The sequence below is a fragment of the Chlorocebus sabaeus genome, chromosome 13, assembly GCF_047675955.1.
Source record: "Chlorocebus sabaeus isolate Y175 chromosome 13, mChlSab1.0.hap1, whole genome shotgun sequence".
NCBI lineage: Eukaryota > Metazoa > Chordata > Mammalia > Primates > Cercopithecidae > Chlorocebus > Chlorocebus sabaeus.
The window spans coordinates 33,066,548-33,093,538 of record NC_132916.1 but is presented as its reverse complement, the minus strand read 5'-3'; the positions used below and the strand labels follow the sequence as shown (position 1 = coordinate 33,093,538).

Genomic DNA, 26,991 nt, shown 5'->3' with positions numbered 1-26,991 from the left:
AGTGGTTGCTAGTGGGTGGGGGAAGGAAGTGAAAAATAAGCAGAGCAAAGAATTTGTAGGACAGTGAAACTACTCTGTGTAATATTATAATAGTGGTTACGTGTCATCAGAAATTTGTCCAAACACATAAAATATACAACACCAAGAGTGAACCCTAATGTGAACTACAGCCTTTGAGTGATAATGGTGTGTCAAAGTACGTTCGTCGATTGTAACCAATGTACCACTCTGGTGGGGGATGGTGATAATGAGATACTGTGGATGTGTTGTAGTAGGGGGTACATGGGAAATCTCTGTACCTTCCACTCAATTTTGCTGTGAACTTAACACTGTTCTAAAAAATAAGTCTATTTTTAAAAATTATCCATAAGAATTAAGGGAAAGTATAACCTGTTGTTTAAATATCTGAGCGAACATGAATGCGAAATACCATATACCTGAAGGAGGAAGGAGGTCTATTTTCTGACGTTCTTGAGGATGCAGGTCCGAATAGTTTTCTTTGGGCTTCCTGTGGTGTAAATGGTCTTTGGGTTCTAACTGTTCTTAATGCATTTCGTGCTTCACTTATGATTTCTGCACTGGTCTTCTGCTTGGACACTGAAGATCGATAAAATGGATCCAGTTTTCCTAACATTTTATCATCTGGAGACAGCATCCTTCCTTTGAAAGTAAAATATTCTTCAGATAGACACCATGCCCTGCAAATACATGGTACAAAACCCATTAATTATTTTTATCCAGGACTTTATAAAAATGAATGCTTAAGCCTATCCATATATTAAACCATTCCTCTATATTAAGCTTTAAAAATTTGAATGCATTTTTAATTAAAAATCCACCAAGCAGTTAGAAGGTTAGGATCTGAGAACAACTCTCAAAAATGTAGAGAGGAAAATTTCCTCAAAAATGTACAACTGAGGAAAAAGATGCGCAGGGAAGAAACCCAGGATGAAAGCTAAACCCAGAGAGAAAGACTAACCATGAAAGAAGACAGAATAGGAAGAGCGAATCATCTCATGGTCTTCAGCCTACAAAAAACACTGAGGGTTCTGTTAAAATGTTTACAGTTTCCTTTTCTTCCCCACTGCCCTCCACACTATGTGATACTATAAGGTTAAATTTTAGACAGAAATGTTGTATTTCTAAAGGACACTTGATTTTGCAACAAACCTCAGAGAATGGTTCAGCCCCACATTTGTCCATGATACAACTGAACGAATTGATCCAACTCACCTATAATTTGAGGTAGTGACCTAAGTAAATAAATACCAAATATCAATACCAACTGATCCTTTCCCAACACCCCTTTCTGAAAGAGTTAAAGTCATTACAAGGGCCATGAGAATGCAGATCCTTCTCAAACGTTGGTGTGTTCCATGGAGATAAATCTGAACTTTAAAATAGGACAGATTTTTAAAACGTAATTCTAATGAGTACGTGGCATTAGGTGTTTCTTAAAAAAAAAAACTCGAACCCCACAAAATGCCATATCTCTAGAGAGAGAGAGGTCTACATGGATTTTCCACCTATTTCAGTTGCCCAATTTTAGAATAACTTCTGCAAAACAGAAAACTGCTTTGTGACATATTCCCCAGGAAACTAAAAAGATTCCATTTCTATAAGTAGAATTAACAGGTGATTCCTTAGACAAAAAAGATTTACTATATTATGATTCTAAACATTGTTACATAACAACAGACAACAAGAACATTTGTTTAGCTCTACACAGGCCCCAACCCAAGAGTTTCTGATGAAAACTATAAACGATATGTCATACTTTTCATATGGAAATGCCAGGTGTTGAGTTAAAATAGTAAAAAAATTACTTGATAAGCAATGCTATTTTAGGAATTTTTGATACAGGATTTTGAATTTAAGCACAGTCCCTACAATTATGTTCATTAATATAACTATCAAAAACGATGAGGGGCCTAGTACATTTTATTTCTAATACTTTTGAAATGATTGGCTTTCACTTTAAAATATTCAATGATAATTATTTAAAATATATACACAATTTTTTATATCTACATATATGTATATTATTTTTGGATGCATAATACAAATTCAGTCCCATAACATCTAACTTAAGCGGCCATGACAGGTTTGTTGGTCTGTTTCTAAAAGACCTACTGCAGTAAGAAATTGTGCCACTAAGTGAGAAGAGGTTTCTGCACAATCAACAGGCTTCTTCCAGAGCCTAAATCAGGTTTGCCACCCCTTTGGCCTCACATGGCACTAATTAGTCTAACAATGTCCAAAAGTAATCTGGCAAATCTAATAAAGATTAGAGAAAGTTCTGTGGGGAGTAATAACGGACTCTCACTCCTGACCTAAGATTCTCTCTGGCTATCTTTGAGTTTGTATTAAAAACTATACTCTTTCAGAGAGTGATGAAGCAGGAACATTTACTCAGGTCAAATTCTTTCTGTGAATTACCCAAGGGCATACAGGAATTTAGACTGACCAAATACTATACTGACAGAAACAATGTAGTTACAGGGCTAAAAATATTTTTGTCTATAATTTTTACCAAAAATTCTAACACAACTTTCTCTATCCTTCTTCTTCTCTTTTTCCACCAAATCTCACTTTAACAATTATATTGTGAGAAACTTGTACAATAATGTAAAATCTGCACAATATGTTATGATCATATGTTAATATTCACTAAATCAATCATGGAAATATTTAATAATACATGTGAACTGACTTAGAAGAATTAGAAGTGGGGCTTTGGGCAGAGAACTTTTAAATTGATATTTGTTAAACTACAAATTATTATAGATGGTTTTTGCCAACTTGAAAAATTAATCACTCAGGACCTGAAAGCTTATAAAATATACCTGAACCATAACACAATAATCCTACAGAAATTCTAACTTTACAAAATTTTTCTGCCAAGTCGAGCAAATCCATTCAGCCAGTAGTACTGATTAACTGTTTCCTAAGAGGAACACAAAACCATCTTCACTCTCAAGCAAGCACCACTAATGTGAGATAAACATTTACTTTAACACTAAGCACTGTGCTAAGTACTCTTGACTGCATTATCTCAATTAACCCCACAACAATTTTGCAAGGTGGACAGAGTCTTTTTAAAAAAATAACTAGAGATGAGGTCTCACTGTGTTCTCCAGGCTGGTCTCAAACTTCTGGGCTCAAGCTATTCTCCTTGGCTTCTTGAAGTGCTGGGATTACAGGTGTGAGCCACCATGTAATCTATGGACTGGACAGGGTCTTAAGCAATAGAAAAAAAGCTATGATACATGCCCACAGATAATATTCAAACTCCTACCCACTAGATGGGGTGGTAGGAGGTGGGGCACTTAAAGGCATTGGGGCTGCAACTATTAACCCACTCACATAGAGACCCCAATATTTTCCCAACAGGAACAGCCTTCTTGGTACGTACCAGCTGAGTATTTACCCTGCTTATACTCAAATGATTTAAATACAAGGTAGAAACTGATGGCAGCAATAAAAAAAAAAAAAAAAAAAAAGAGACAAATTATTTATGTGATCACAAAGGAAGAAGAGATTTCTGATTGGGGGAAGACATCAGGTAGACTTCCTGGAAGAGGTGTTGCTTGAGCTAGGTTGTGAAAAAAGGGCTGAATTTGAGCAAGTGGCAGTGGCTGGCACTGGAGCTGGAGTAGAGAAGGAAGTTCCAACAAAGTCAGCAAGTGAGCCAATGCAAAGAATCAAGACATACAGGGTGTGTGTGGACAAGGGGAACTCTGAAAATGGTGATTGGGGCTGAACCAATTAAATTAAATGGTGAGAATGTAAAAGTTGATGAGCAGATCAAATAACAACATTTTGAGGGATGATGTGATCTGGCAGGGATGGGCAGGAAGGAAAGGAGGGCAAAGATCAGAAGTAGTGAAATCAGATAGTTTTTATGTGATCACCCAGCTAACTCTCAAAGGTCATTTCCTCAAGGAAGCTTTCCTGAACATGCCTCTCCCACCCTGCTAGCCTGAGTTAAGGGCCCCTCCTCCAGACTCCACAAAGGCCCCCAGCTGGTCTCTGCCACTCCACCCTCCCACTGTGTTAGAATTGCCTGTGCATGTGGTATTGGCCCGAGACTCTCCGCCCCAACCCTCCACATGAGGCACAGCTGAAGGTCAACACTTACATAATCACTAGACTCCATTTTTTAAATATAGACTTGAGCTAAGACATTTTCGGATGAAGGCTGCATAGTTTCTCTAACTGGAGATATTTGTTACAGTGAATTATGAAATCTGGACCTTATTTCAAATCTGTCTTGAAGTTATGTGGTCAGATGAGTTCAGATTTAGCCTCCTTTCCCTGACTTGCCTTTATTTCAAGTTGCCTGGCACAGAGTAGGACTCAATGTTGTGATGAATCAGTGAAGTATGGAAAGCCTGAGATACAGGAGTCAAGGTGAAGCAGAGGTTAGAGGAGAGACGATAACAAGTGAGGTGCACTGAGAACAGAATTAAAAACTGAGAACAGAATTAACAGGATTTGGCATCCATGATTCCAGGAAGAGGCCAGAAACAACACCGGGTATGCAAATCTAGGGGAGCCAGAGGGCAAGGAGCCTTTTAAAAGAAACAGGAGAAGCAGACTTCAAGAGGAAAGAAGAAAGAGGTTGAGTTCTGTCTTGCATCACACTATCCTGAGTCTGTCGTATCCACAGGACCTCTAGAGGGTGAAATTTCCAGCAATAGGAAATTTGAAAGTGAAGAACTTTTTTTTCAACAAGATATTTCTTATTGGTCTGGGGGAAAGTTCAGAGTCATAATTTATAGAAGTTTATAACTAATTATAAAGACCTGTCTTTACTGTTGCTGCTAATAGCCACTGAACCAGAGCCTTCTTGCTAAATGCAACACTGCGCTACCAGGATGTCTGCAACAGGGGAAAAGCAGGCCAGTTTCATAGTCTTCCCTGCAAATCAAACACTCAGGACCCTTCCGTAACTCTGAATCATTTTTGTATTAATATGAGCATCCAAAGAGGCAGTGGTTAAGTGCTTAGATGCTGGAGTAAGGGTTTAAATGCTGACAATTCACAGCCATGTGACCTTGGGCAATGCCTCTAATATCTCTAAGCATCAGTTTTCTCATCTGTAAAAGGTGCATGGTAATAATTGCCTCATAGGATTGTTTGAAGAATTAAATTATATAATACATGTAAAGTGCGTTAGCACGGTGCTTAAAAAATGTTAACTTTTTTTTTTTTTTTTTGAGATGGAGTCTCGCTCTGTCGCCCAGGCTGGAGTGCAGTGGCTGGATCTCAGCTCACTGCAAGCTCCGCCTCCCGGGTTTACGCCATTCTCCTGCCTCAGCCTCCCGAGTAGCTGGGACTACAGGCGCCCGCCACCTCGCCCGGCTAGCTTTTTGTATTTTTTTTAGTAGAGACGGGGTTTCGCCGTGTTAGCCAGGATGGTCTCGATCTCCTGACCTCATGATCCGCCAGTCTCGGCCTCCCAAAGTGCTGGGATTACAGGCTTGAGCCACCGCGCCCGGCCAATGTTAACATTTTTTAATATGGCCCTTAAAATGTTAACAATGTTAACAGATGTTAACAATTATTGCCCAAGTGCTACATGATAAAAGGATACAGCAAACTCATTTCTACGAATGAAAAACTGCATTTTAAAAAAGAAACTGCAAAAGAGAGAATGATGTTTGTTCAGTGTTTCTATACATAAAGTTTATTATTATTATTATACTTTAAGTTCTACAGTACATGGGCACAACGTACAGGTTTGATACATAGGTATACATGTGCCATGTTGGTTTGCTGCACCCATCAACTCATTTACATTAGGTATTTCTCCTTTTAAACGGCGGGTGGTGGTGCTTGCCTTTATGAAAACAGATAATTTTTATTAAGCATTTTATTGAATATCAGCGATGCCAAATTAATATCAACAACTAACCAGAATCCCATAGATTAAGAAACCAGGATAAAAATAATAAATGGTGCTTGCTTTTCAACCAAGTTAAAGTATAATAATTATAAATCAGGGTGGGACGTAAGATCTGTTGTGTTACTTGTGGGAATGGATCACAAAAGGCATTATGTATACGCTCCATGATTTTAACGTATGTTAAATATTGTTACACATACATTTTTATTTATTGAGGCCCTGTTGCCTGAAAGTGCCCAGATATAAACTGTATGACTCTGGCCTGGTCACCGCCTGCCTAGACAAAGCCCCTTAGTCTACCACTCTCATTCAACAAATATTACTGGGCTTCTATTAACCACCACGCACTTGGCTAAGTGCGACAGTACATAAATAAAGACAACCGCCCCGGACCCCTGACAACATGCACAGGGCACTCATCGCCTCTCTACCCTATCCGAGGACACATAGGCAGACGACCGCAGGAGGGGTCCCCGGTGAGCCGCAGGGGAGACCTCACCTCCCGCGCAGACAGCGGGTCCCCTACCCACGGCAGTGCCCGCTCTTCCACGGTCCCAGCCAGGGCAGGGCGCAGCAGCATCCTCACCCAGCCCGGCCGCCCTCCCACTTTGCCCTGCCGCCAGCGTCTCCACGGTAACCGTACACAAACTACCTCCCGCCGCCGCCCGGGCCGCCAGACTGCGGGGCCAGGCCGCTGCAGGGCGGGCGGAGCCGGCCGGGGAATGAGCTTGGCGAGGGCGCAGGGAAGGAGGCTTTCGGCCTGACCCAAAGCACCTGTGATGAGCGCTGGAGATAGCAGCGGCTGCGAGGTTCAGCTCATCCTCCGGCTCTCCCCGGGCAGTGACCAAGGAAGCGGCGCTGGAGCTGGCGGGGTAGCCCCAGGTCGCCGTTCGGCCACTGGGCCTGCGCGGGTCCCGCCAACGCATGCGTAGAAGCTCCGAGGCGTGGCGACGGCCGGAGCGGGTGGGAGGAGCCTGGAGAGGGCTGGAGGCCAGGAGGTCAGAACAGAGCCGGCGTCATGGGCAGGTGTCCGCTTTTAAATTAGCAATTTGCCGAGCCACATTTGTTGCTCCCCTATCGGATCCCAGCGCATCTGTTAAATAACAACAGGCAGTCCGGAAGCTTAATGCTTGCGGGTAAGAAGGATTTACTGGCTCAGGTTAGGGCTCTGTATAACCTGGAGCCACTTGCTGAGCCTCTGTTTCCTCCGATGTCAAGTAGCAGGAAATATTATTAATAGTACCTATGGAGGTCTTGGGCTGTTATGAAGGTTGCATGAGAAAATAGATGTAAAGAGCTATGCACGTGGCAATCAACGAATATTAAACTGTTGGCTGTTATTAAGCCCTTGCATTTGTAGAGCACTTCAGAGTTCGCAGAGTATGCACGTAATCGTACCTTCTGAATCTGAGGAGGCAGTCTGGCGTCCCCATCCACAGGAGAGAAACTGGGGGCCTGAGGTGTAGTGATCAGGAGAAGGAGATTCCAGTCTAGGTCCCCCGTGGCCAATCGTTTTTTGTTCGTGATCACAGTTGAACGGCAAAAAGCACTCCATTTATGTGTTTCTAGTTTAAATTCCCTTCTCTCCTATTAGACCATTTAGCAGCACTTTACGGTGTTAAATACAAGTGAGATCATAAGCACTCTCCATTCAGGTTTGCACCACGTTTTATAAATATGGGGATTTTCCAGCTGAAGTGCTATTTGTCATCAACATTGGAAAAATGCCACTTCCTTTGGTGCTAAGCATCTTGTAAAGAATAACTAAATTGCAAATATTTTTGAGCACATACCATGTGTAAGGCATCGTTCCAGGTGGGAAATGATACTAACCTGAACTAAAGGCATGTAAATATTCTTCAAAATACTCAGGAGGATTTCAAACATAATAGAAAATAAGTACCTATTCATTGATTGGATAATTTTAGGACCCGAAACAAAATATTTTGTGTTCTTCAGGATTAAAGTATTTTCCAGTGACTCAACATGACATATCAACAATTCCCATTTACTGGTCAATGGACTCCATTGTGAAATGGACCACTGCCCGTTTTAAATAAAACTATGTGTTTTGAATTCACAACTTGTGAGACATCATACAATGCCACTTTATTTTGGTCTCTCGCTCTCATTTTAAAATTTATTCAGTGCTGGTTATCTTCTCCTGTCCCTGGATGGGAAGAAATTTGGGGGTAAAGCCCTGGATTTTTCTGCTCATTCTTAGATAACTGATAGTCCTGTCATAACTAAATCTCAACCACAGCTTCATTTCAAAACTATAATGTTGGGTGCAAGTTTTAAACAAATGCATCAAAATTCACAGAAAGTAAGTCTTCCTCCCCCATTCCAGCCCCCGGTTTAAGCTCTCTAGCTGGCCTTCCCTGAAGGGGTGCACTAGGCTTAGGCTTGCCCCCCATCCCAACCCGCCCCCCTATTCACTAGAGGTTGTTTAAGACCCAGCTTGGATCAAACCGGCAGTGAGGAGAAGGAGGTGAAGGAAGGAGATGGAGCATTTCTTCCTGTAGTTGAGCAGCTTCAAGCTTGCCGTGCTGGCCTGTGGTTAAAGCAGCTCCTGTAGGTCTTTCCTGATCCTTTGGAGTCTCCCACTGATGGGGACCTCCCTCCTGGGGGCTCCTGAAAATCCTAAAAACACAGGGTTTATTCCAGCTTTCAGTGTCCCTTTAGAGAGGTCCCAAGGGAAAACCCACACATCTGTTACCCTAGTGATTCTGAGAGCTCAGGCCTGTCTGGGTGCAGCCCCTTCCAGGCTGCCATAGGCGGGAGCTTTAGCTTACCCAAGAGTGAGTCAGGCTCCAGTTCTCCAGGCCACGTAACTACAGTCTCTGGCAGTCCCAGGCCCCTGGGGAAGCCCCTCTCGCTGGCTTGAGATGAAGGGCATAGCACCCCACACTCCTTTCTCCAAGGAAGTTTCCCCACACATCTTCCCTTTCCACTCTCTGACCCCTTATTTTTAGCTGCAGCCTGGGTGAGGGGTTGAGGGGGTCTTAGGTTTCTTTGTCACCTGCCCTACGGAGACTCTGCCTCACCTCACTTGGAACTGATGATTACATAATTACCATCTCAGTGGAAACATCAGCCTAAAAACCTCTGGTGCAGCCAATTACTAGCTGTGGTCTCACACCTTAGGATCTTGGTCTAAAATAGACCGTAAGCAAGCTACTGGAACCTGATGCTACCCAACTCAGCTGGCCAGGAAATATCTGCTGGGCAAATTAGAACCATTGAAAAGAATGACATGGGTAGAATTAGAGGAAGCAGTTATTTGAAGCAATGAAGCTCCCCAACTTACCTCACTGCAGGACACTATATGAGAAAATACTTCGGCTGTCACAGCAGTGGCGTATTATACGGACCTGGCTGTTTCTCCACTGTTACCTGATGGCTATTTTACAGAATTTTACATCGGTTTTGTATGTGGCATTGCTTTAGAAACAAAACTGTTGACATGTTTCATATACTTTAGAGAGATTAAAGAGGAAGACAAAGTATTATAAGTATCTGACATTTATAAAGCACTTTATAGTTTCCAAATTGCTTTTATTTGGGACACTTCATTTCTTTTGTCTAATTTGGAGTTTATAAGAAGCCTGGAAAGTAGGTATCTCAATTTGAGATGGGAGGAAACTGAGGTTCAGGGTGGTGAACTGGTCGGCCCACAGGCACACAGCTAGTAAAAGGACCTGAGATCTGGCGTTCTTGATGCCCAAGTTCAGTACACCATGCTGCTATTATACATGCATTTTGTCCCCAGCATGGAAAGGTACTTTGGAGGTTACTGAAGCTGTCAAGCTATGCTCTTTATTTCCTCCTCTCACTTATCCCAGAGTATTTGCTGCATGGGGCTATAGGGATCAAGAGGAACTTAAGAATCTTTACATTCACTTGAAAATGCCTTCTGAATTTCTGGATTTTGAATTAAAGCAAGAATTATATAGGCAGGAGATTGGGTAATGATACGGTTTTATGCAGTCTCAGATGCAAAAATTGCAACAGAATGATGAACTCATAGATGCTTTTCATCCAGACTCTACTAGTAGATTTTACAGTTTGTATCATAGTTTCTATCACATACACCTCTTATTTGATATCTATAGCTCATCCTAATTTATCTGTTAGATATATTTTTGAAAAGATACATGTTAAATAAATACTTCTTTAATGTTCACAATTCCCCCCACTGCCCTCTCCCCCCCCCCCCCCCCGATTTTTATGACTACAACTGAGCTGTGACTCACAGGGGGAAAAAAATACTTCTGGCATGGAATGAAAATTGCCAATTTAGAATTCTAATATTCACTTCAAGACACTTTCTGCTTTTGTCAGTATAGAATCTTGGTGCTTTAATTATATGTATCACACAATATAGTGTGAGGAGTTCATCAAATTGACAGCCTATGCAATCTTTGTATACAAATTTAAAGGCACAAATACATTAAAATGCAACTTGCTGGAAATTTATAATTCAATGAAAATTAACTAACTTCATGGAACTGGATAGACATGAGACTGTGGAATTGTCCTAAAACTTATCAGCTAAAATGTCTATGTAAATCCTGTCTTTATTGGGGCTCAGCTGTGACCTGTGCACCTAAGTATTACTTTACCTTTAAGTACACTATCCCATATCACCCCTGCCACCCCAGGCCACATGCTCCACCAAGCTGCCAAGCTGTTGACAGGAATGCTAATTAATAAGGGTCCATTTAATTACCAGTGGATTACAGAGTCTCTAAGGACCCTGCATTTCACTGGAAGGGAGGAGGTTCTCTTTTCAGGGAGTGTGTCAGTGTCAGTAGGATTGTAACTATGAATTACTTCATCCTGAACAACTCTTGGATGTTAAAACAGACCAACTAAAACAATCAGAAACCCAATATTCTTTGTACAACTCACTTATGAGACATTACTTAGTGAGCATGCCTGTATCTTTTGGAAGTTTTTGCCTGCGAATAACAGAATATTCCACCAAAAGTAGCTTACACGCCAAGGACATTTATTGTTTTGTTTAACAGTCACTGGAACTGGGCTGCTTCAGGATTGGCCCTACAGCTCAGGGACCAAGGAGGATCAGTCAAGTCTCCCCACATGGTCACAAGACGGTGGTGGCCACACTGAGCTGGGAAAGGGGAAGGGCCCTCTCTATGTGTATCTCTACACTGAGAAGGAAAATATTTCCCAGAAGCCTCTTGGTCACCTTGTCCTTACATCTCATTGGCCAGGCTGTGTCACATGGCCACACACCAGGCCCTGGCAGAGATGGATGGGGCTACCATTACTGTGGTTGATTTCAATCCATCAAGGTTCATCCTTTGGGTTTGGCGGGGAGGAGCCCACTTTGCTGCCACAACCTGAAGCAAACTGGAGCTTTGTTCAGCAGGAAGGAGGGGTAGTGGCTGTTGGATAGATCTGAAAGACCGCCACAGTGGCCTGGTGACAGGTCTCCCCAGTCCAAATGGGCAACTGTCACAATCTCTCGATTCTCTAATAGAGAGTTGTCCTGAGAATCGAGAGATTGTGGCAGTTGCTTGTCCCACCTGGAGACAGCTGGAGGTGTAACACAAGGCAGGGTGCTCTATCTTGGTGCTAACTCTCAGTTGAGGCCTGGTCCCTGGTCTCACTGCGGCTCCATCCTGGCTGCACAGTGGAGTCACCTGGAGAGCTTCAGCACCATCTCCACCCAGTACCACTCAGATGAACTGATTCAGTGCCTCGGGTGGGTGGGAGTATGGGAGTGGAGCCAGCTGTTTAGAGCTGCGGAGGTGACTGTGGTGTGCACAGCCAGCCTGGAGAACCTCAGCCCTGGTGAAGCCAGAGCTCCCCTGCCTGAGAACCTTAGCCACAACCCAGCAGGAGGCAGAGCTGCCTAAAGAATCCCTGGCCTTCAGAACAGAAGGGATGGAGAACAGCCTAATTGATGCCTGACCCAGAGATGAAAAACCCCATGTCACAGACTGATGGTGCTCTCCAAGATGTGTACCACCTCATGTCCACCCCACCAACCCCCGCCGTCACCAGGCCATCTTGGGCACTTTTTGCATCTAGTCTCCAACTGGCCCCTCTGACCCCACTCCACTTCCTTCCTGCTCCAAGAGTGTTGTTCACGCTACACTCAGCAACCAAAGTGAGTGTCATCAACCACAGTTCTGGACATGCCTTCCCAACCCCTCTGCCCAGGAGCTCTCAATGTCTGCCCACTGACCACCAAGTCAAGTCTCAGATCCTCCGTGATCTGCATGACAGCCTGTAGTTCTGTTATTCTAAGAACTAGGACTTATTTGGGGGTTAGATGTCATAGGCTCTGTGCTAAGTGCTTTGCTCACTTTAAATCAGTTCCCTTCCAACCCTAAAGTATGACTATTATCCTCATTCTACATGAATAGAAATTGAGGTTTTGCTTCTTCGCTTACCTGGGTCATACAGGTGGTAAAAGTGGTGGATCTAGGACTCAAGTCCAGCTTGTTGGGTGTATGTGTATTAGGGTTCCCTAGAGGGACAGAACTAATGGAATATATATATAAAGGTGAGTTTATTAAGTGTTAACTCACATGATCACAAGGTCCCACAATAGGCCGTCTTGCAGGCTGAGGAGCAAGGACAGTCAGTCCGAGTTCCAAAACTGAAGAACTTGGGAGTCTAATGTTCAAGGGCAGGAAGCATCCAACACGGGAGAAAGATGTAGGCTGGGAGGCTAGGCCAGTCTCTCCTTTTCACGTTTTTCTGCCTGTTTATATTCTAGCCATGCTGGCAGCTGATTAGATTGTGCCCACCCAGATTAATGGTGGGTCTGCCTGTCCCAGCCCACTGACTCAAACATTAATCTCCTTTGGCAACACCCTGGCAGACACACCCAGGATCAATACTTGGCATCCTTCAATCCAGTCAAGTTGATGCTCAGTATTAATCATCACATTGGACTTAGGAGGCCATGTTACTATAGACACTGCACGCTTAGCCAAACCAGACTGCTGCCATTCCCTGATCACCCGCTGTATCTCACCACCTCTGTGCCTTGGCTTTGAATGGTCCCTGCCATGGGATACTCAGCAAACACGTCTACTCAGCACTGGGCACCCATCGGAAAGGACTGCAAAGAGGAATTCACCTTGAAGTAGTCCACGGGAGAGAGAAAGATCAACTGGTCAAGTCATGGTGGATCCAGTCAGCACCCACCTTTTATGGCTTTATGTAGCAATGCCCCATGGCCCAGGAGGAGGAGCCGAAATTGTGTTTATGGGGATGACCAGGGCTGGGGATGGCCAGAGAACAAAGTCTGAAGGGGCAGGCGACAGGCACAGGCTGGATGGGGAAGTAAAGAGGGAAGGAGGAATGGTCTGCAGGGTTAGGGAGAGGCTGGAGGACTGAGGTCACTGACGGGAACAGAGCAGATGAGGCAGTTTGAGGAAGGAAAGTCAGGAGATCTTATTAATTCAAATGCTGCCTCTCACTAAAGTGCTTTGCTCACTTTAAATCAGTTCCTCTTCCAACCCTAAAGTACTACTATTACCCTCATTCTACATGCATAGAAATTGAGGTTTTGTTTCTTCTCTTACCCAGGTCATACAGGCAACACCCTCAGCTGTTTGCCTGTGGTCATATCACTTAATAACTACAGATGGCTTTTCTTTGAGATGTGGAAGTTGAACCCAATGACCCTTAAGATACTGCTGAGCTATGGGATTCCATGGGAGGAGGTTGTAGTCAGGGGGCTGAGGGTTAGAGATTTTGGAGGTGGCTCAGACGGGAGAGCCAGATGATGAGGTCCAAGAAGTGGCCTGGCTGGTTACTGTCCTGGAGAAAGTCGGGGAGGTCAGAGGTCCCAAGAGGCCAGATGAGGCACTGACAGAGAGGGGACAGAAGGAGAGAAAGCCTGAACTGTCAGTAGTTGGTACCTCAAGCCCCTTGTGCTGTGCTAATGACACCTGTGTACAGAATGACCTGTATGCGCCACCCCACAGAGAAGGCAGTGACCCCCAGGGATTGCGGCTCCGGGAGAGACATGCCCCCTGGTTCTCTTGGGTGATGACAGCAGTGAGTTTCCCTTAAAAGGAACCCCCTAGGCAGTCTGGGGACCCATGGGCTGAAAGGAGATCCCCCAGGACACTTATTTTTTTCTCTCCTTAGTGCTCTCAAATTCAGTTAAAAACAACAACAATAAAATAACAATGATGTACTTATGTGCTATTAAGTTACTAGCCCAAGAATATATTATTTTGGCAATATGACAAGAAGGACAATTTAAATAGAGAAAAGGAAAGTTTGATTTAACTGTGATCATTCAAAGAAATGTGGAGTCCAGCTTCAGGTTTAAATATTCAAGGAATCCTAGCAGGCTCCAAATCTAGCTGAATGTATCCAGGCTTCTAATAGCAAGATCTTTAAAATCTAAAGATGTTAAGTACATATCTTCATTGACGTAAGAATAGTCATATGAGTCTTTATGTTATTAGATAGAAGGTATTACATAAATAGGATCTACAAAATTATCTACCAAGAATGCAGAAGTAGGCCGGGCGCGGTGGCTCATGCCTATAATCCCAGCACTTTGGGAGGCCGAGGAGGGTGGATCATGAGGTCAGGAGATCGAGACCATCCTGGCTAACACGGTAAAACCCCATCCCTAATAAAAATACAAAAACTTAGCTGGGCGTGATGGCGGGTGCCTGTAGTCCCAGCTACCTGGGAGGCTGAGGCAGGAGAATGGCGTGAACCTGGGAGGCGGAGCTTGCAGTGAGCCAAGATTTCGCCACTGCACTCCAGCCTGGGCAACAGAGCCAGACTCTGTCTCAAAACCAAACCAACCAAACAAACAAAAGAATGCAGAAGTAATAGCCGCAAACAAAACGTCATGATAATCATTGTGTACTTGGAAGGCACTTTTCCTCATCAGAGCACAAAATGCTTCATGTTTCGTACAACTAAACACACACACACCCGTATACACCACAACACATATCAAACAAGGGAAATTTGAATATGGTGATGGATTCTGTCAATCAATATCCTGACTATGATATTGCACTATAATTTGGCAAGATGTTACCATTGGAGAAACTGGGCAAATGGTACATAGGACATCTTAGAATTTCGCTATATTATTTCTTACAACTGCACATGCCTCTGCAATTATCTCAAAATAAAAAGTTTAAAATAAACCTCTTCACTCTCTTGCTTACTATTTCATCTCTGTAAGGCTTATAGGTGAAAAGTTAAAATGCAGAGGAAATACCATTCTGGAAATAAATAAGATGATTATTCCATAATGCAGTGTGGATAAAACAATTTCCCTCTGAAACTTGAAAACCAATAGCTTGGCTTAACTGCCCAGGAAAAGTGAATTTCAGCGCTGAAAGTCATTCAGTGAAATTATTCTTTCTGGTTTTTTTGTTTGTTTGTTTGTGTTTTTCATTCACACCCAGAGAGTGTTAAAATGAAGGGTGGTGTGTCAATCACTATTCTTATTAGGATATGGAAAGCAACAAATGTTTCTGTTTTCATTTTTATTTTGAGAGCTCAAACTCAAAGGCAGGCGTTCTTGGCCTCCCTGGCAGTATCCACAGCAGCTCATTTTCTATCGGGAGTGGAGAGCCCTGGCTCTGCTAGGACCCTGCTGGGCTCTGTCTATTGTCTGCCGCTGCTCATGCCCTCCACTGATCCTACCTTCCCCAGCCCTCTAATTAGGCGGCAAGGTCCCACACACAACCCCCACCACTTTCCCACCACGTGATGCGCCACCTCCCACTGCAGCCTTGCACCCAATCCGGCTGTGCACTAAAAAAAATTGTGATAGAGTCTTGTACCAGCTGGTTTCCTCGAGCAGCTTCAGACAGAGCCCCCTGTGGGTCTCCCGCCAGGAGCCACCCTGAGGTCATGTCTGCAATGAGGAAAGCGCATCCGAAATGGAACAGCATCATTTCATGTCCGCCAAGCACTTCGTAAAGGAGGTCCTTTGCAGAGATACAGGCCTTGCTTTCAAGAACCTTACCAAGAAAAAAGATTAATGATGCCTCTGCAGGAAGTTTTCAAAGCTACCCCAAACTGTCTCTTTTTCGGTTATTGGTGTGGTTTTTTTCCACTGTGTATTACACTTCTTGTCCAGCTAGGTTGTGGAGTGGGGAACTCCAAAAAAGAATGGAGATGCTAAACTGTATGCAGGCGAGCACCCAGAGAGCAGAGATCTTGTCCGTCTTGCACACCTTTGGGTGCCCTCCACATAAGAATGCCAGCTGGAACATATGGATGTTCTGTAGAATAAGCAACCAAATGAACGTGAACTTGAGGATATGCTATGCAGGGTGAGAGTGTCCTCCAGTGTAATGCTTACGTGCCAGGATGCAGTTCCACCGCCAGTCACCTCCCCAGACCCCTCTCGCCTCCACCTCCCCAGGCTGCCAGTCATTTCTGGGAGTGCCTGTGGTGGTGCCACCTCACCTGTGCACAAGAACAAACCGACTTCTCCCTCCCATTCCCGCCTTCTCAAGGGCCCCTCACTGCCGTGGCTCCAAGTGCCTTTTCTTGGGGAGGGCGTGGCTCTGCTGTCCTTCCCCTAGGACACTCTGAGGTGGGAGTGGCAGGGTGGGCTCTCCAGATCCGTGCCTCCCTTGTCTCTGGGCACAGCTGCACTGGGTCCACCCAGACTCTCACATGGCCGGTCACAAACGCCCTCAGACTCCCTCCCACACCTCCCTCACTCAGGCCTGGCGAAGGGACAGACCTCTGCTAGCCCCCTCGCTTCTGGTCTCTCCATTTCTTCCTCTGGCACCAACAAACTCCTTCCTTTTGCAGGCACCTGCAGGGGTCACCAGCCTCCCAGATGTAAAGGCAGCAAGGCCAGGTGTGAATGATTGGGAAGGAGCTCCCGGCTAAGGACCCGGAGTCTGGTGAAGTCTCACACGGCCACTCACATGAATGCTCACACGGCAGCTGCTGCTCCTAACCACTTGTGATGGGGGCAGAAATCATGGGAGCTCGTGGCCCCAGTTTCTGGGTCTGTGAAATAAGTGGATCTATGTGGTACCAAGAGATATTGAGAGAAGAAAGTGAAGACAAGGGGTGCAGGAAGGAAGCGGGGAGGGGGTGAGGAAATCAGTTTAGCCAAGAAAGGCTTGCAAGGGAGTGATACCCTGGCACTGGGAGGACACAACCCACCCTCAGCACCAAAGAGGGCAGCCTCTGTAAGTACACAGGTAAAAGGCACCTCTCCTCTCTGGGGCTGGTCATACTCCTAGTCCAGGTTGTAGACAGAAAAGGCGCTGGCATCACTCATTATCTTCTACTGGCATTAATGCTGTAATAAAATGCAACATGTGGGTTTCTGCATTTTTTTCAAGCTTTAACCACAGAATAGGGACTTAGATGCACTTGCACTGGGGGGAAATGAAACTGAGTTTGGAGTCCTCCCTCACAGCAGGACAGATGCCACAGGCAAAGTTGTCAGGGTCTCAAAGTTTGAAAAGGGATCTTGAGTTCTCTTCTCTTGCCTCCTCCTTTTCTCTCTCTTTTCCTCCTTACTTCCTGCCTTCCTGTCTCCTTTTTCTGTTTCTCTGTTTCTTCTTTTTTCTCGCCTCCCACAGTCCTCTCCTCCCCTCTCCCTGCCCTTCCTTAACCACAAATGTAACCAACCCCAAACCACTGACTTTCTGTTCTGCTCCTTCATCCTTACGGGTTTTCTTGGTTACACAAGCTCTCCAGTCTTGGCATATTTGGAAATCATTTCTTTCATTATATAGTAAGACCTAGGTGGCCCAAGGGACATTTTTTGCCTCCCCCTTCCCAGTTCCATTTACGTGAGGCCCCAGTGAGATTTCTGAAAGAAAATGATAGACGGCCCCTGGGACTGATGTTCGGGCCTTGGGAGACCTGACACAGAAGGTTTCTGTTCTGGGGGATACGCATCAGTGTTGGAGGAGACCTTTTAACAAATTTTAAACTTTTCATATTTTTATTAAGATGGAATTAACATAACATGAAATTAACCACTTTAAAGTACACAGTTCTGTGGCATTTAGTACATTCACAATGCTGTAAAACCACTATCCCTATTTAGTTCCGAAACACTTTCATCACCCCTAAAGGACTCATTAAGCAACCACTTCCAATTTCTCCTTCCCCTCAGCCCCTGGCAACCATTCACCTGCTTTCTGTCAGTATGGATTTACCTATTCTGAACATTCTGTATTAATGGAATCATATAATACATGGCCTTTCATGTCTGGCTTCTTTCATTTAGTATAATGTTTTCAAGGCTTATCCATGTTACAGCATGTATCAGTACTCCCTTTGTCTTTTTAGGGCTGAGTAGTGCTCTTTTCTACAGATAGACCACATTTTGTTTATCCATTTATCAGCTGATGGAGCATTCAGATTGTTTCACCTTTTAGCTATTATGAATAGTGCTGCTATTTGCGTACAGGTTTTTGTGTGGACAAAGTTTTTATTCCATCCAGGAGTGGAGTTACTGGGTCATAGAGTAATTCTGTTTAAAATTTTGAGGAACCATCAAACTGTCTTCCACAGTTGCTGCACCATTTTACATTCCCATTAGCAAAGTATGAAGATTCCAATTTCTCCCCGTTCTAGCCAATACTTGCTATTGTCTGTGTTTTTAATTATAGTCCTTCTAGTGAGTGTTAAGTACTATTTCAATGTGGTTTCAGTTTGCATTTCACTAGTGACTATTGAGAGTGTGTGTGTATATATATATATATATATATATATTTTTTTTTTTTTTTTTTTTTTTTTTTTTTTTTTTTTTTGGAGACCAGGTCTCCATATGTTGCTTGGGCTGGAATGCAGTGGTGAGATCATAGCTCACTCCAGGCTTGAACTCCTGGGCTCAAGTGATCCTCCTGCCTCAGCTCCTGAGTAACTGGGACCACAGGCACATACCACCATGTCCAGCTCTGGGCATCTTTTCAAGTGTGTGTTGGTCATTTGCGTATCTTCTTGGAAAAATATCAATTCAAGTCCTGTGGCCATTTTTAAATTGGGTTGTCTTTTTGTTGGGGAGTCATAGACTTCTTAAATATTCTGGATATTAGATCCTTTCATATATGATTTGTAAACGTTTTCTCCCATTCTGTAGTTTTTCTTTTTATTTTCTTGATAGGGTCCTTTGATGCACAAAAAGAGTTTCTGATTTTGATGAAGTCTAATGTGTCTCTTTTTTCCACGTGTTGCTTGTGCTTTTGCTGTCTTATCTAAGAATCCATTGCCAAATCCAAGGTCGTGAAGATTTTCTCCTGTTTTCTTCTAAGAGTTTTAGCTTTTACATTTAAGTCTTTGATTCATTTTGAGTTAAGTCTTATGTATGGTGTGGTTAATGGCCAAACATCATTCTCTTGCATGTGGTTATCCAGTTGTCCCAGTTGTTGAAGAGGGAGAAACTTTTTTGAGGCAATAATATGTTATGGCACTTAAATGTCCTTTGATGATGCAGGGCCAGGGTTGCCGGAGTGGAGCTTTTCAGGAAAAGGGGCGGTAAGATCCTGAAGGTGTGAGCTTATTAGACAGTGGTTGCTATGATGTGTTGAGGAAACAAAGCCCACTGCTCTTCTGCCATAACAGCTTCAGCAGTCCCCTGAGGCATGGCAGGAGAGTGGGGACAGTGATGAGAGGAGAGGCGGCTCCTGGCAGCGGCAAGGTCAAACTGTGCTGAGGCAGCAGCAATGGTGTCAGTGGCCACCAGGGGGCAGAGCAGAGGTGGGTACCAAGCAGGAGTACATTAAATGGCCACCACGGTGCACCGTGTAGGCAGAGGGCCCTCTGCTAGGGGAAGAAAAGGACTTAGAGGACATGGGTTTCGGCATTTCCATTGTTGGGTGCTTGAAGCCAAAAATTATTTTGTTACTTTTTGTTTGTCCCCCCCAGGGATGGCACGGCCTGGAAAAGCAAGAATTACAATTAATTTCCCTTTTCAAAATGCAGTTCAAAAAAGAACATTGCTTTTCAGGACCCTGGCTTTCTGTGAGAAAGCCTATCCCAGCATTCAAAATTAAGTCATGTTTGCCAAAATGTAAATTTCTTTCATGGCTATTTGTTTTAAAGTCACTGCTTATATTTGTAGCAGATAAAATAATAGGGAAAAGGAAGAATAATTTATCTAAGAAATAGCAATTCTATTTTTGGGAAGGGATGTCACAGAGAACTGCTATAGTTCTGTAACATTAATCTATTTCAGATTTTTCAAATGTCAAGAATGCAGTTTACATTTAGTGCCACAAATTTGGTGAACATTCTTCATTATGCACTAAGCAGAAAATTTGAAAGTTCAGACAAATGAAGAAATCCCCTCCCCCAGGCCATCCTTTGACATAACTAGGACAATCCAATATAATAACCCTCTAAAAGGATTAATTCTGCCTAAAACCAGCTCCTGAAGAAAACCACATGGCACTTTCTGAAACGTTCTTGATAATGTGCACATCTTTATCACAGTTACAACCCATGAGCCTGGTGCTCACCCTGTGTCTTCGAAGATTCTGTGACAATGCTGAATGAGGGCATCTTTACAATCACAGGAAAACAATAATATTAAAATCTACAGAATAAAACAGCATAAGTTTCCATTTTGCTTCTATTGAATATTAGAAACATACCCATTGCTGGCAATGGTGTAGTGAAACTCATCCACACCTACATTACCAATAGCAATGCAAAGCTATTAGAAATATTTACATGGTTCAGTGATTTGCATTATCCAAAAGAAGCATAATCTTTTACACCTGTTTAATACAAAATTACTCTAAGAACATTTGCAAGCCAGAAGCTTCTTGACCATCTAGTGAGGGTGGTAGTGGTTAGGTAAAATACATTGTAACCATTTAATGAATGTAAGGGTAAAATAGAGGCATTGAGATATACAAATGACACAATGTTAAGAGGCACAAATAGTTCTGTTGAGGCAGGGGAGGAGCAGAATTGTAAATGCAGTTTTTCCTTCTGCTATTTAAAGTATCATTCATGTTGCCATAATGTTTTTTGTTTTATAAAAATGTTAAATTAATTGCAGGGTAGGTACATTACCTTTTGGTTGTATGTAAGAGGATACAAAATTAAACATACATAGCATTTCATGTTTTTAAAATATTTTTTATTTCAGTAGTTTTTAGAGTACAAGTGACTTTTGGTTACATGAATGAATTGTATAGTGGTGAAGTCTGAGACTTTGGTGCACCCGTCACCTGAGTAGTGTACGTTCTACCCAATATATCGTTTTTTATCCCTCGGCACCCTCCACCCACCCCCTTCTGTGTCTCCGTAACCCATTATGTCACTCTGTAGCACTTTGTTTTTAAAAACGTTTACATTTATGCTTGGCTTGTCTTGGTTGGGCTGGTCTATGATTACTTCCACACCGTATTAAGTTATAGCTACCCATTAGGCAGGGGTGGGAGGAACTCTCAGGGTGTCAAGGAACTCTCAGGGTGGCAAGGCTCAAGGGGAGAGACCAGGCAGACTTCCAGGGAAAGCTTGGTGAGTGGGCATCACAAGGAAGACAATGGCAGAAAGGAAGCCGACTTTGGCGTCAGGGTATAACATCTGGGGCATCTTCATACTTTATCGTCTGTGAGTGCTACATTGTGGTGCTCCACAGAGCATACAACCCCCTGGTGTTTTGCAATGTCAAGTATCTGTTGATCCCCTACTGTAGTGGACACAGTTTTGCCTACTTCTTCCTTGCAGAATTCCTGGTAATGAACGACAAAATCCACTCAAGCTAGTTTAGGCCAGAAAGGAATTGTTTCAGAAACATAGGGAGCTCATAGAACTTCCAGGAAGGCTGGAAAATAAAGGCTGGAAGGCTACATAACCTGGAACAATACCCAAATTATCCTACCAAGCTGCTCCAGCGGAGGCCTGCATCCGCTGCCGCCTACAGCGCAGATGCTATGCACAGGATGCTACCACTCAGCTGTCTCCGAAAAGTCGACTGTCTTTCTGCAGTGCTCCTCCACCTTCACTGGAACATGGATTCTGCCTGGCACCTAATTCCATGCTTTTCTCCGTTCTGAATTCAAGCATGATGCAGGTGTGTCTGATGGGAGGAGTCCAGGTGACATACCGCTATCCAAACACGCCTGCTGACTGGGAAGGTGAGTTCTGTTTTCCTCTTTGGTGGGCAGGACTCCTAAAGTGGGAAATTTCTCAAATATAGTCAGCCACAAATGTGACGAATGTTCACTATTTGCTAACAAAATCTTACCTGACTTTGTGCAGCTGTCCATTTTACTCTTTGTAGCCATGAGCTTTCGGGAAGGTTGCCCCCTTCCCAGCTACCCTGATTAAGCCAGTTGTGACATTCCATTTCCTTAATGTTACCTCATGGAAGAGGCATGTGACTCAGTGTGACCAATGATTCATGAAGACACATTTGCTGAGGGATTTCCAGGAAAAATTTCTTAGTTCTTATAAAGGGACACAAAGACACAGTACTTCCTTTGTTCTGCCTCTGGAGAGTGGTGTGTGGGGATTTGAAGCCCAGAGTTGCTGCAGCCATCCAGTGACTGACATGCTTAGAATGGCAGAGCAGAAAGATGGAATCAATCTGGATCCTTGATAACATTACTTGGCCACTGAATTAACCACCCTGTGTTTGTTCCATCTCAGAATTACTTCTTATGTGAAATACTCCTCCACCTTCACCGGAACATACATTACATTTCTGTAATGATTAGGCCAGTTAAGTTGAAGTTTTCCTATTACGTGCCACCCAAAGCATTGTGATCTACTTCCGTGTCCAGCCCTATAAAAATGATTGTGATCGACAGGAACATAAGGCGTGGCCATCTCCTTGGACCTGAGCAGCCTGTGGATGTGTATCCATGAAAATAAAATGAATACAAAACATGGCCATATTCAGAAAGTCCCTTCTGAACAACTGTCCCTCTCAGAAGTAGACCCAACATCCATTCTCCCTCTACAATAGCAGCCAATTTCATTTTGTGGAATTTCCTTTCCTCTATTATGTTCAGTAAATGGAAATAATCTGACCTGCCACCAAGGAGGCTGAAAGGGTTCCTGAAGGTTCTTTCTGGCAGATACTTCCTCTCACCCCACGCAGCCAGGAGCAGGCTCACACCTAAGCTCAGTCAATCAGGCGCTTTCTCTCAAGACTTTATGTCTCCAACCAAGTGATTCAAGGATAGAAAATAGTGGTGGGTGTTCATTCATCCCAGAAACTCCCACTGTAGCCCTGGTATCTGGCCAAGACTGCCAAGTGGTTCCAGCTGCCTGGTTGCCCAAAGCTGCCCTGGAGGAATATCTGTTCTGTTTCTAAAACCACCATGTTCTCGGAAAACAGATTACAAAACATCCCCAATAGCTCAGCTAGAGACATTGCAGCACGAAAGCGTACACACTTGAAGAAAATCCAAATCAGAACGTTATGAAAGTCCAGTTTTACAATTCTACCTCTTTCTCTAAAGACTGTGTTAGTGAATTTATACTGAAGTGTTCTTTACACATGTAACTCATCCTATTTATTCTTCTTGTTCCCCTGTCAAAATTGGGGTGTTTAAGTTATGAAATAAAAAGGCTGATATAAAACAAGCTGCTAAAATTAAACTCACGAAGAAGTTTACGGATGAATCAACTGTTCATGGAACGTTTATGTTTTAAAATTTAAGGGAATATTGGTATCCCAGATCTTTGCTTCTTGGGAACTTGAGGACAATTATATGAAATATTTTTCAAAGTATTTTATTTCTAGGAACTGTAATAGTGAATACCATGTGACCTCAAAAAGCAAGAAAAGTAAATATTGAGGATATGGAAGAAAAAACCATTTCAGCCTTCATTTGGATTTTTTTTAACTTACATAATTTTTTTAAACTGTGATAAAATACACATAAAATTTCCATCTTAAACACTTTTTTTTTGGTTTTTTTTTTTTGAGACAGGGTCTCAGTCCAGTTGCCTAGGCTGGAGTGCAGTGGCATGATCTTGGCTCACTGCAGCCTTGACCTCCTGGGCTCAGGTGCTTCTCCCACCTCAGCCTCCTGAGTAGCTGGGACTACAGGCGTGCACCCCCACGCCCAGCTAATTTTTTGTATTTTTAGTAGAAATGGGGTTTCGCTATGTCGCCCAGGCTGGTCTCAAACTCCTGGACTCAAGCAATCTGCCCACCTTGGCCTCCCAGAGTGCTGGGATTACAGGCATGAGCCACTGCAACCAGCTATCCATCTTAAACTTTTAAGTATTATATTTCATTGAATTTTTTAAAGTTAGTTTAATATTTTGAGTTTACTAAACATATTCTTATACAATTTGCTAATGTGAAGGCTTGTGAATTTTCAAGTAAAACCAAAATTCTTTTGTCTACTCTCTGAAGAAATGTTAGTTGTAAAGCTCAAGACCACATTGCAGTAATGACTTCTATTCTGTTTCTGTACATTGAAACAAATGAAAAGGATCAAAGAAACAAAGAGAGACATATTCATGCTGTAAGTCATTTAATTTCTCATTTTAAACCTCCAGCTAATTAGAAATACTAGATAATGTTCAGTGGGTCTTATAGTAGTCAAAAGGAATTATACATAACTTTTTTTTTTCGCTCTGTTGCCCAGGCTGGAGTGCAGTAGTGCAATCTCGGCTCACTGCAGCCTCCGCCTCCTGGGTTCAAGCGATTCTCCTGCCTCAGCCTCCTGAGTAGCTGGGACTACAGGCATGCGTAGAGACAGGGTTTCACCATGTTGGCCAGGATGGTCTGGATCTCCTGACCTTGTGGTCTGCCTGCCTTGGCCTCCCAAAGTGCTGGGATTACAGGCGTGAGCCACTGGGCCTGGCCTACATCACTATTAAAACAAATTTATTAGGAAAAATTTCCGGTGCATACAAAGTGGACAAGAGTAGAATAAGCCCCCATTAGCCAACCCTCAGTCTCAACAATTATCAATATTCTGCCATTCTTCTTTGATCTATAGCTCTCCCCTTCACCCTCCCACATTTACATCCAGTTATTATAAGTTTTACTTAGGCCGGGCATGGTGGCTCACGCCTGTAATCCCAGCACTTTGGGAGGCTGAGGTGGGTGGATCCCCTGAGGTCAGGAGTTCAAGACCAGCCTGACCAACATGGTAAAACCTGGTCTCTACTAAAAATACAAAAATTAGCTGGTGTGTTGGCACATGCCTGTAGTCCTAGCTACTCAGGAGGCTGAGACAGGAGAATTGCTTGAACCCAGGAGGCGGAGGTTGCAGTAAGCTCCAGCCTGGGTGACAGAGCGAGACTCCGTCTCAAAAAAATAAATAGGCCGGGTGAGGTGGCTCATTCCTGTAATCCCAGCATTTTGGGAGGCCAAGGCGGGTGGATCATGAGGTCGGGAGTTGGAAACCAGCCTGGCCAAGATGGTGAAACCCATCTCTACTAAAAATACAAAAATTAGCCAGGTGCGGTGGTGGGCACCTATAATCCCAGCTACTCGGGAGGCTGAAGCAGGAGAATCACTTGAACCCGGGAGGTGGAGGTTGCAGTGATCTGAGATTGCACTGCTGCACTCTAGCCTGGGTGACAGAGCAAGACTCCGTCTCAAATAAATAATTTTTACTTAGTCCTTTTGGGTAAAATTTCTACCCAAGAGGGTGCACAAATCTTAACTGTACAATTCTGACAAATTAATACTGACATGTAACCTACACCCCATTACAATAGAGAACATTTCTGTTTCCCCAGAAAGTTTCCTCATGTCTCCTCTATATCGTTCCCCATTCAGAGGAAGTCACTGCTTTCATTTTTTCACCTTGATTATTTTGGCCTATTGTAGAACTTCACCAAAATGGAACTATCTGTGTACTTTTTGAATCTAATTGCACGTAGCATAATATTTGTGAAGGTTGTTGGTGCTGTTGAGTAGCTCCTCCTTTATCATTGCTGAGTTGTATTCCATTATAGAATACAATGGACTAGATAAGCAAATACTGCACTTTGCTCATCTATCCTCTGGTTGATGGGCATTGAGTTGCTTCCAGCTTTTGGCTGTTGTGAAGAAAAGTTGCTATGAACATTTCTGTACAAGCCTTTTTGTGGACACGTTTTCATTTCTTTTCAATAAATACTTAGGAATGGAATTTCTAAGTCAAAGGGTAACTCTATGCTGTGCATAAGACACTGTCAGACCATTTTCCAAAGTGGTTGAACCATTTTATAGTCCAACATATAACTTCCATATTATACATCAACATATGAAAATTCCAGTTATTCCACTTTATCTGCCTTTTACATTGTAGCCACTCTGGTGGATATATAGTAGCACCTCATTGCTCTTTCCATTGGCGTTCCCCTGGTGAGTAATGAGGCTGATCGCTTTGTCATATGCTATTAGTTATGTGTGTATATCTTCACCTGTGAAGTGTCTGTTCAAACAGTTTTCCTTTTTAAAAATTGGGCTGTTCTTTTTCACTATTATTGTATTTTAGGAGTTCTTTTATATATCCTGATACAAGATCTTTGTCAGATACATGTTTTATGAATATTTTTCAGTCTGTGGTTTGTCTATTAACTATCTTGTGTCTTTTGACAGGCAAAATATCTTAATTTTGGTGAAGACTAATTTGTTAATTTTTTTGTGGTTTTCACTTTCCTTATCCTGTCTGAGCAATTTTTTTGCCAACTCCAAAGATGTAAAGATATTTTCCTGTGTTTTCTTGTACATACTTTGCAGTTTTTGCCTTTATGTTTATATCTATAATTCATCTCAAAATAACTTTTGTGTATTATCCAAGGTCAGAGTTTATTTCTTAAATGTGGATATCCAGTTATCCCACCATCATTTTGAAAATACTTTTTTTCCCATTAATTTATTTGGCACCTTTGTGAAAAGTCAATAGACCGTATTTGTGAGTCTGTATGTCTGAATTCTATTATTTTTCGTTGATTGATATGACTATCTCTTTGCCAATATCACACTGTCTATATTACTATTAGAGTATATGTCTTATATGTTAGAAGAGTTCGTTTCTGTATTAGTCTGTTCTCACACTGCTGTAAACAAATGCCTGAGACTGGGTCATTTATAAAGAAAAGAGGTTTAATTGGCTCACAGTTCTGCAGGCTGTACAAGAAGC

At 43.0% G+C, this 26,991-nt stretch overlaps 1 protein-coding gene and 1 long non-coding RNA gene across 7 annotated transcripts in view; both read right to left on the bottom strand.

Annotated features, from left to right (window-relative positions):
* The window catches only part of ARMC2 (armadillo repeat containing 2), a 128,707-nt gene extending 121,875 nt beyond the window's left edge, over positions 1-6,832 (bottom strand). For 3 of the 6 annotated variants that reach the window (XM_008007401.3, XM_038001044.2, XM_038001043.2), the window contains exons 1-2: positions 6,686-6,832; positions 438-698 (exon numbers count right to left, since the gene is read on the bottom strand). In XM_008007401.3, the coding sequence (XP_008005592.3) occupies positions 438-655 (218 nt within the window). In that variant the 5' untranslated portion in view covers positions 656-698; positions 6,686-6,832. Of the gene's footprint in view, positions 1-437; positions 699-6,685 lie in introns of those variants that run through there. The other 3 variants (XM_008007403.3, XM_008007406.3, XM_038001046.2) reach the window with 3 other exon arrangements.
* Positions 6,833-17,853: 11,021 nt separating this feature from the next.
* The window catches only part of LOC140713153 (uncharacterized), an 80,919-nt gene continuing 71,781 nt past the window's right edge, over positions 17,854-26,991 (bottom strand). The window contains exon 4 of the long non-coding RNA XR_012095025.1: positions 17,854-19,810. This is a non-coding gene — a long non-coding RNA (uncharacterized lncRNA). The remainder of the gene's footprint in view (positions 19,811-26,991) is intronic.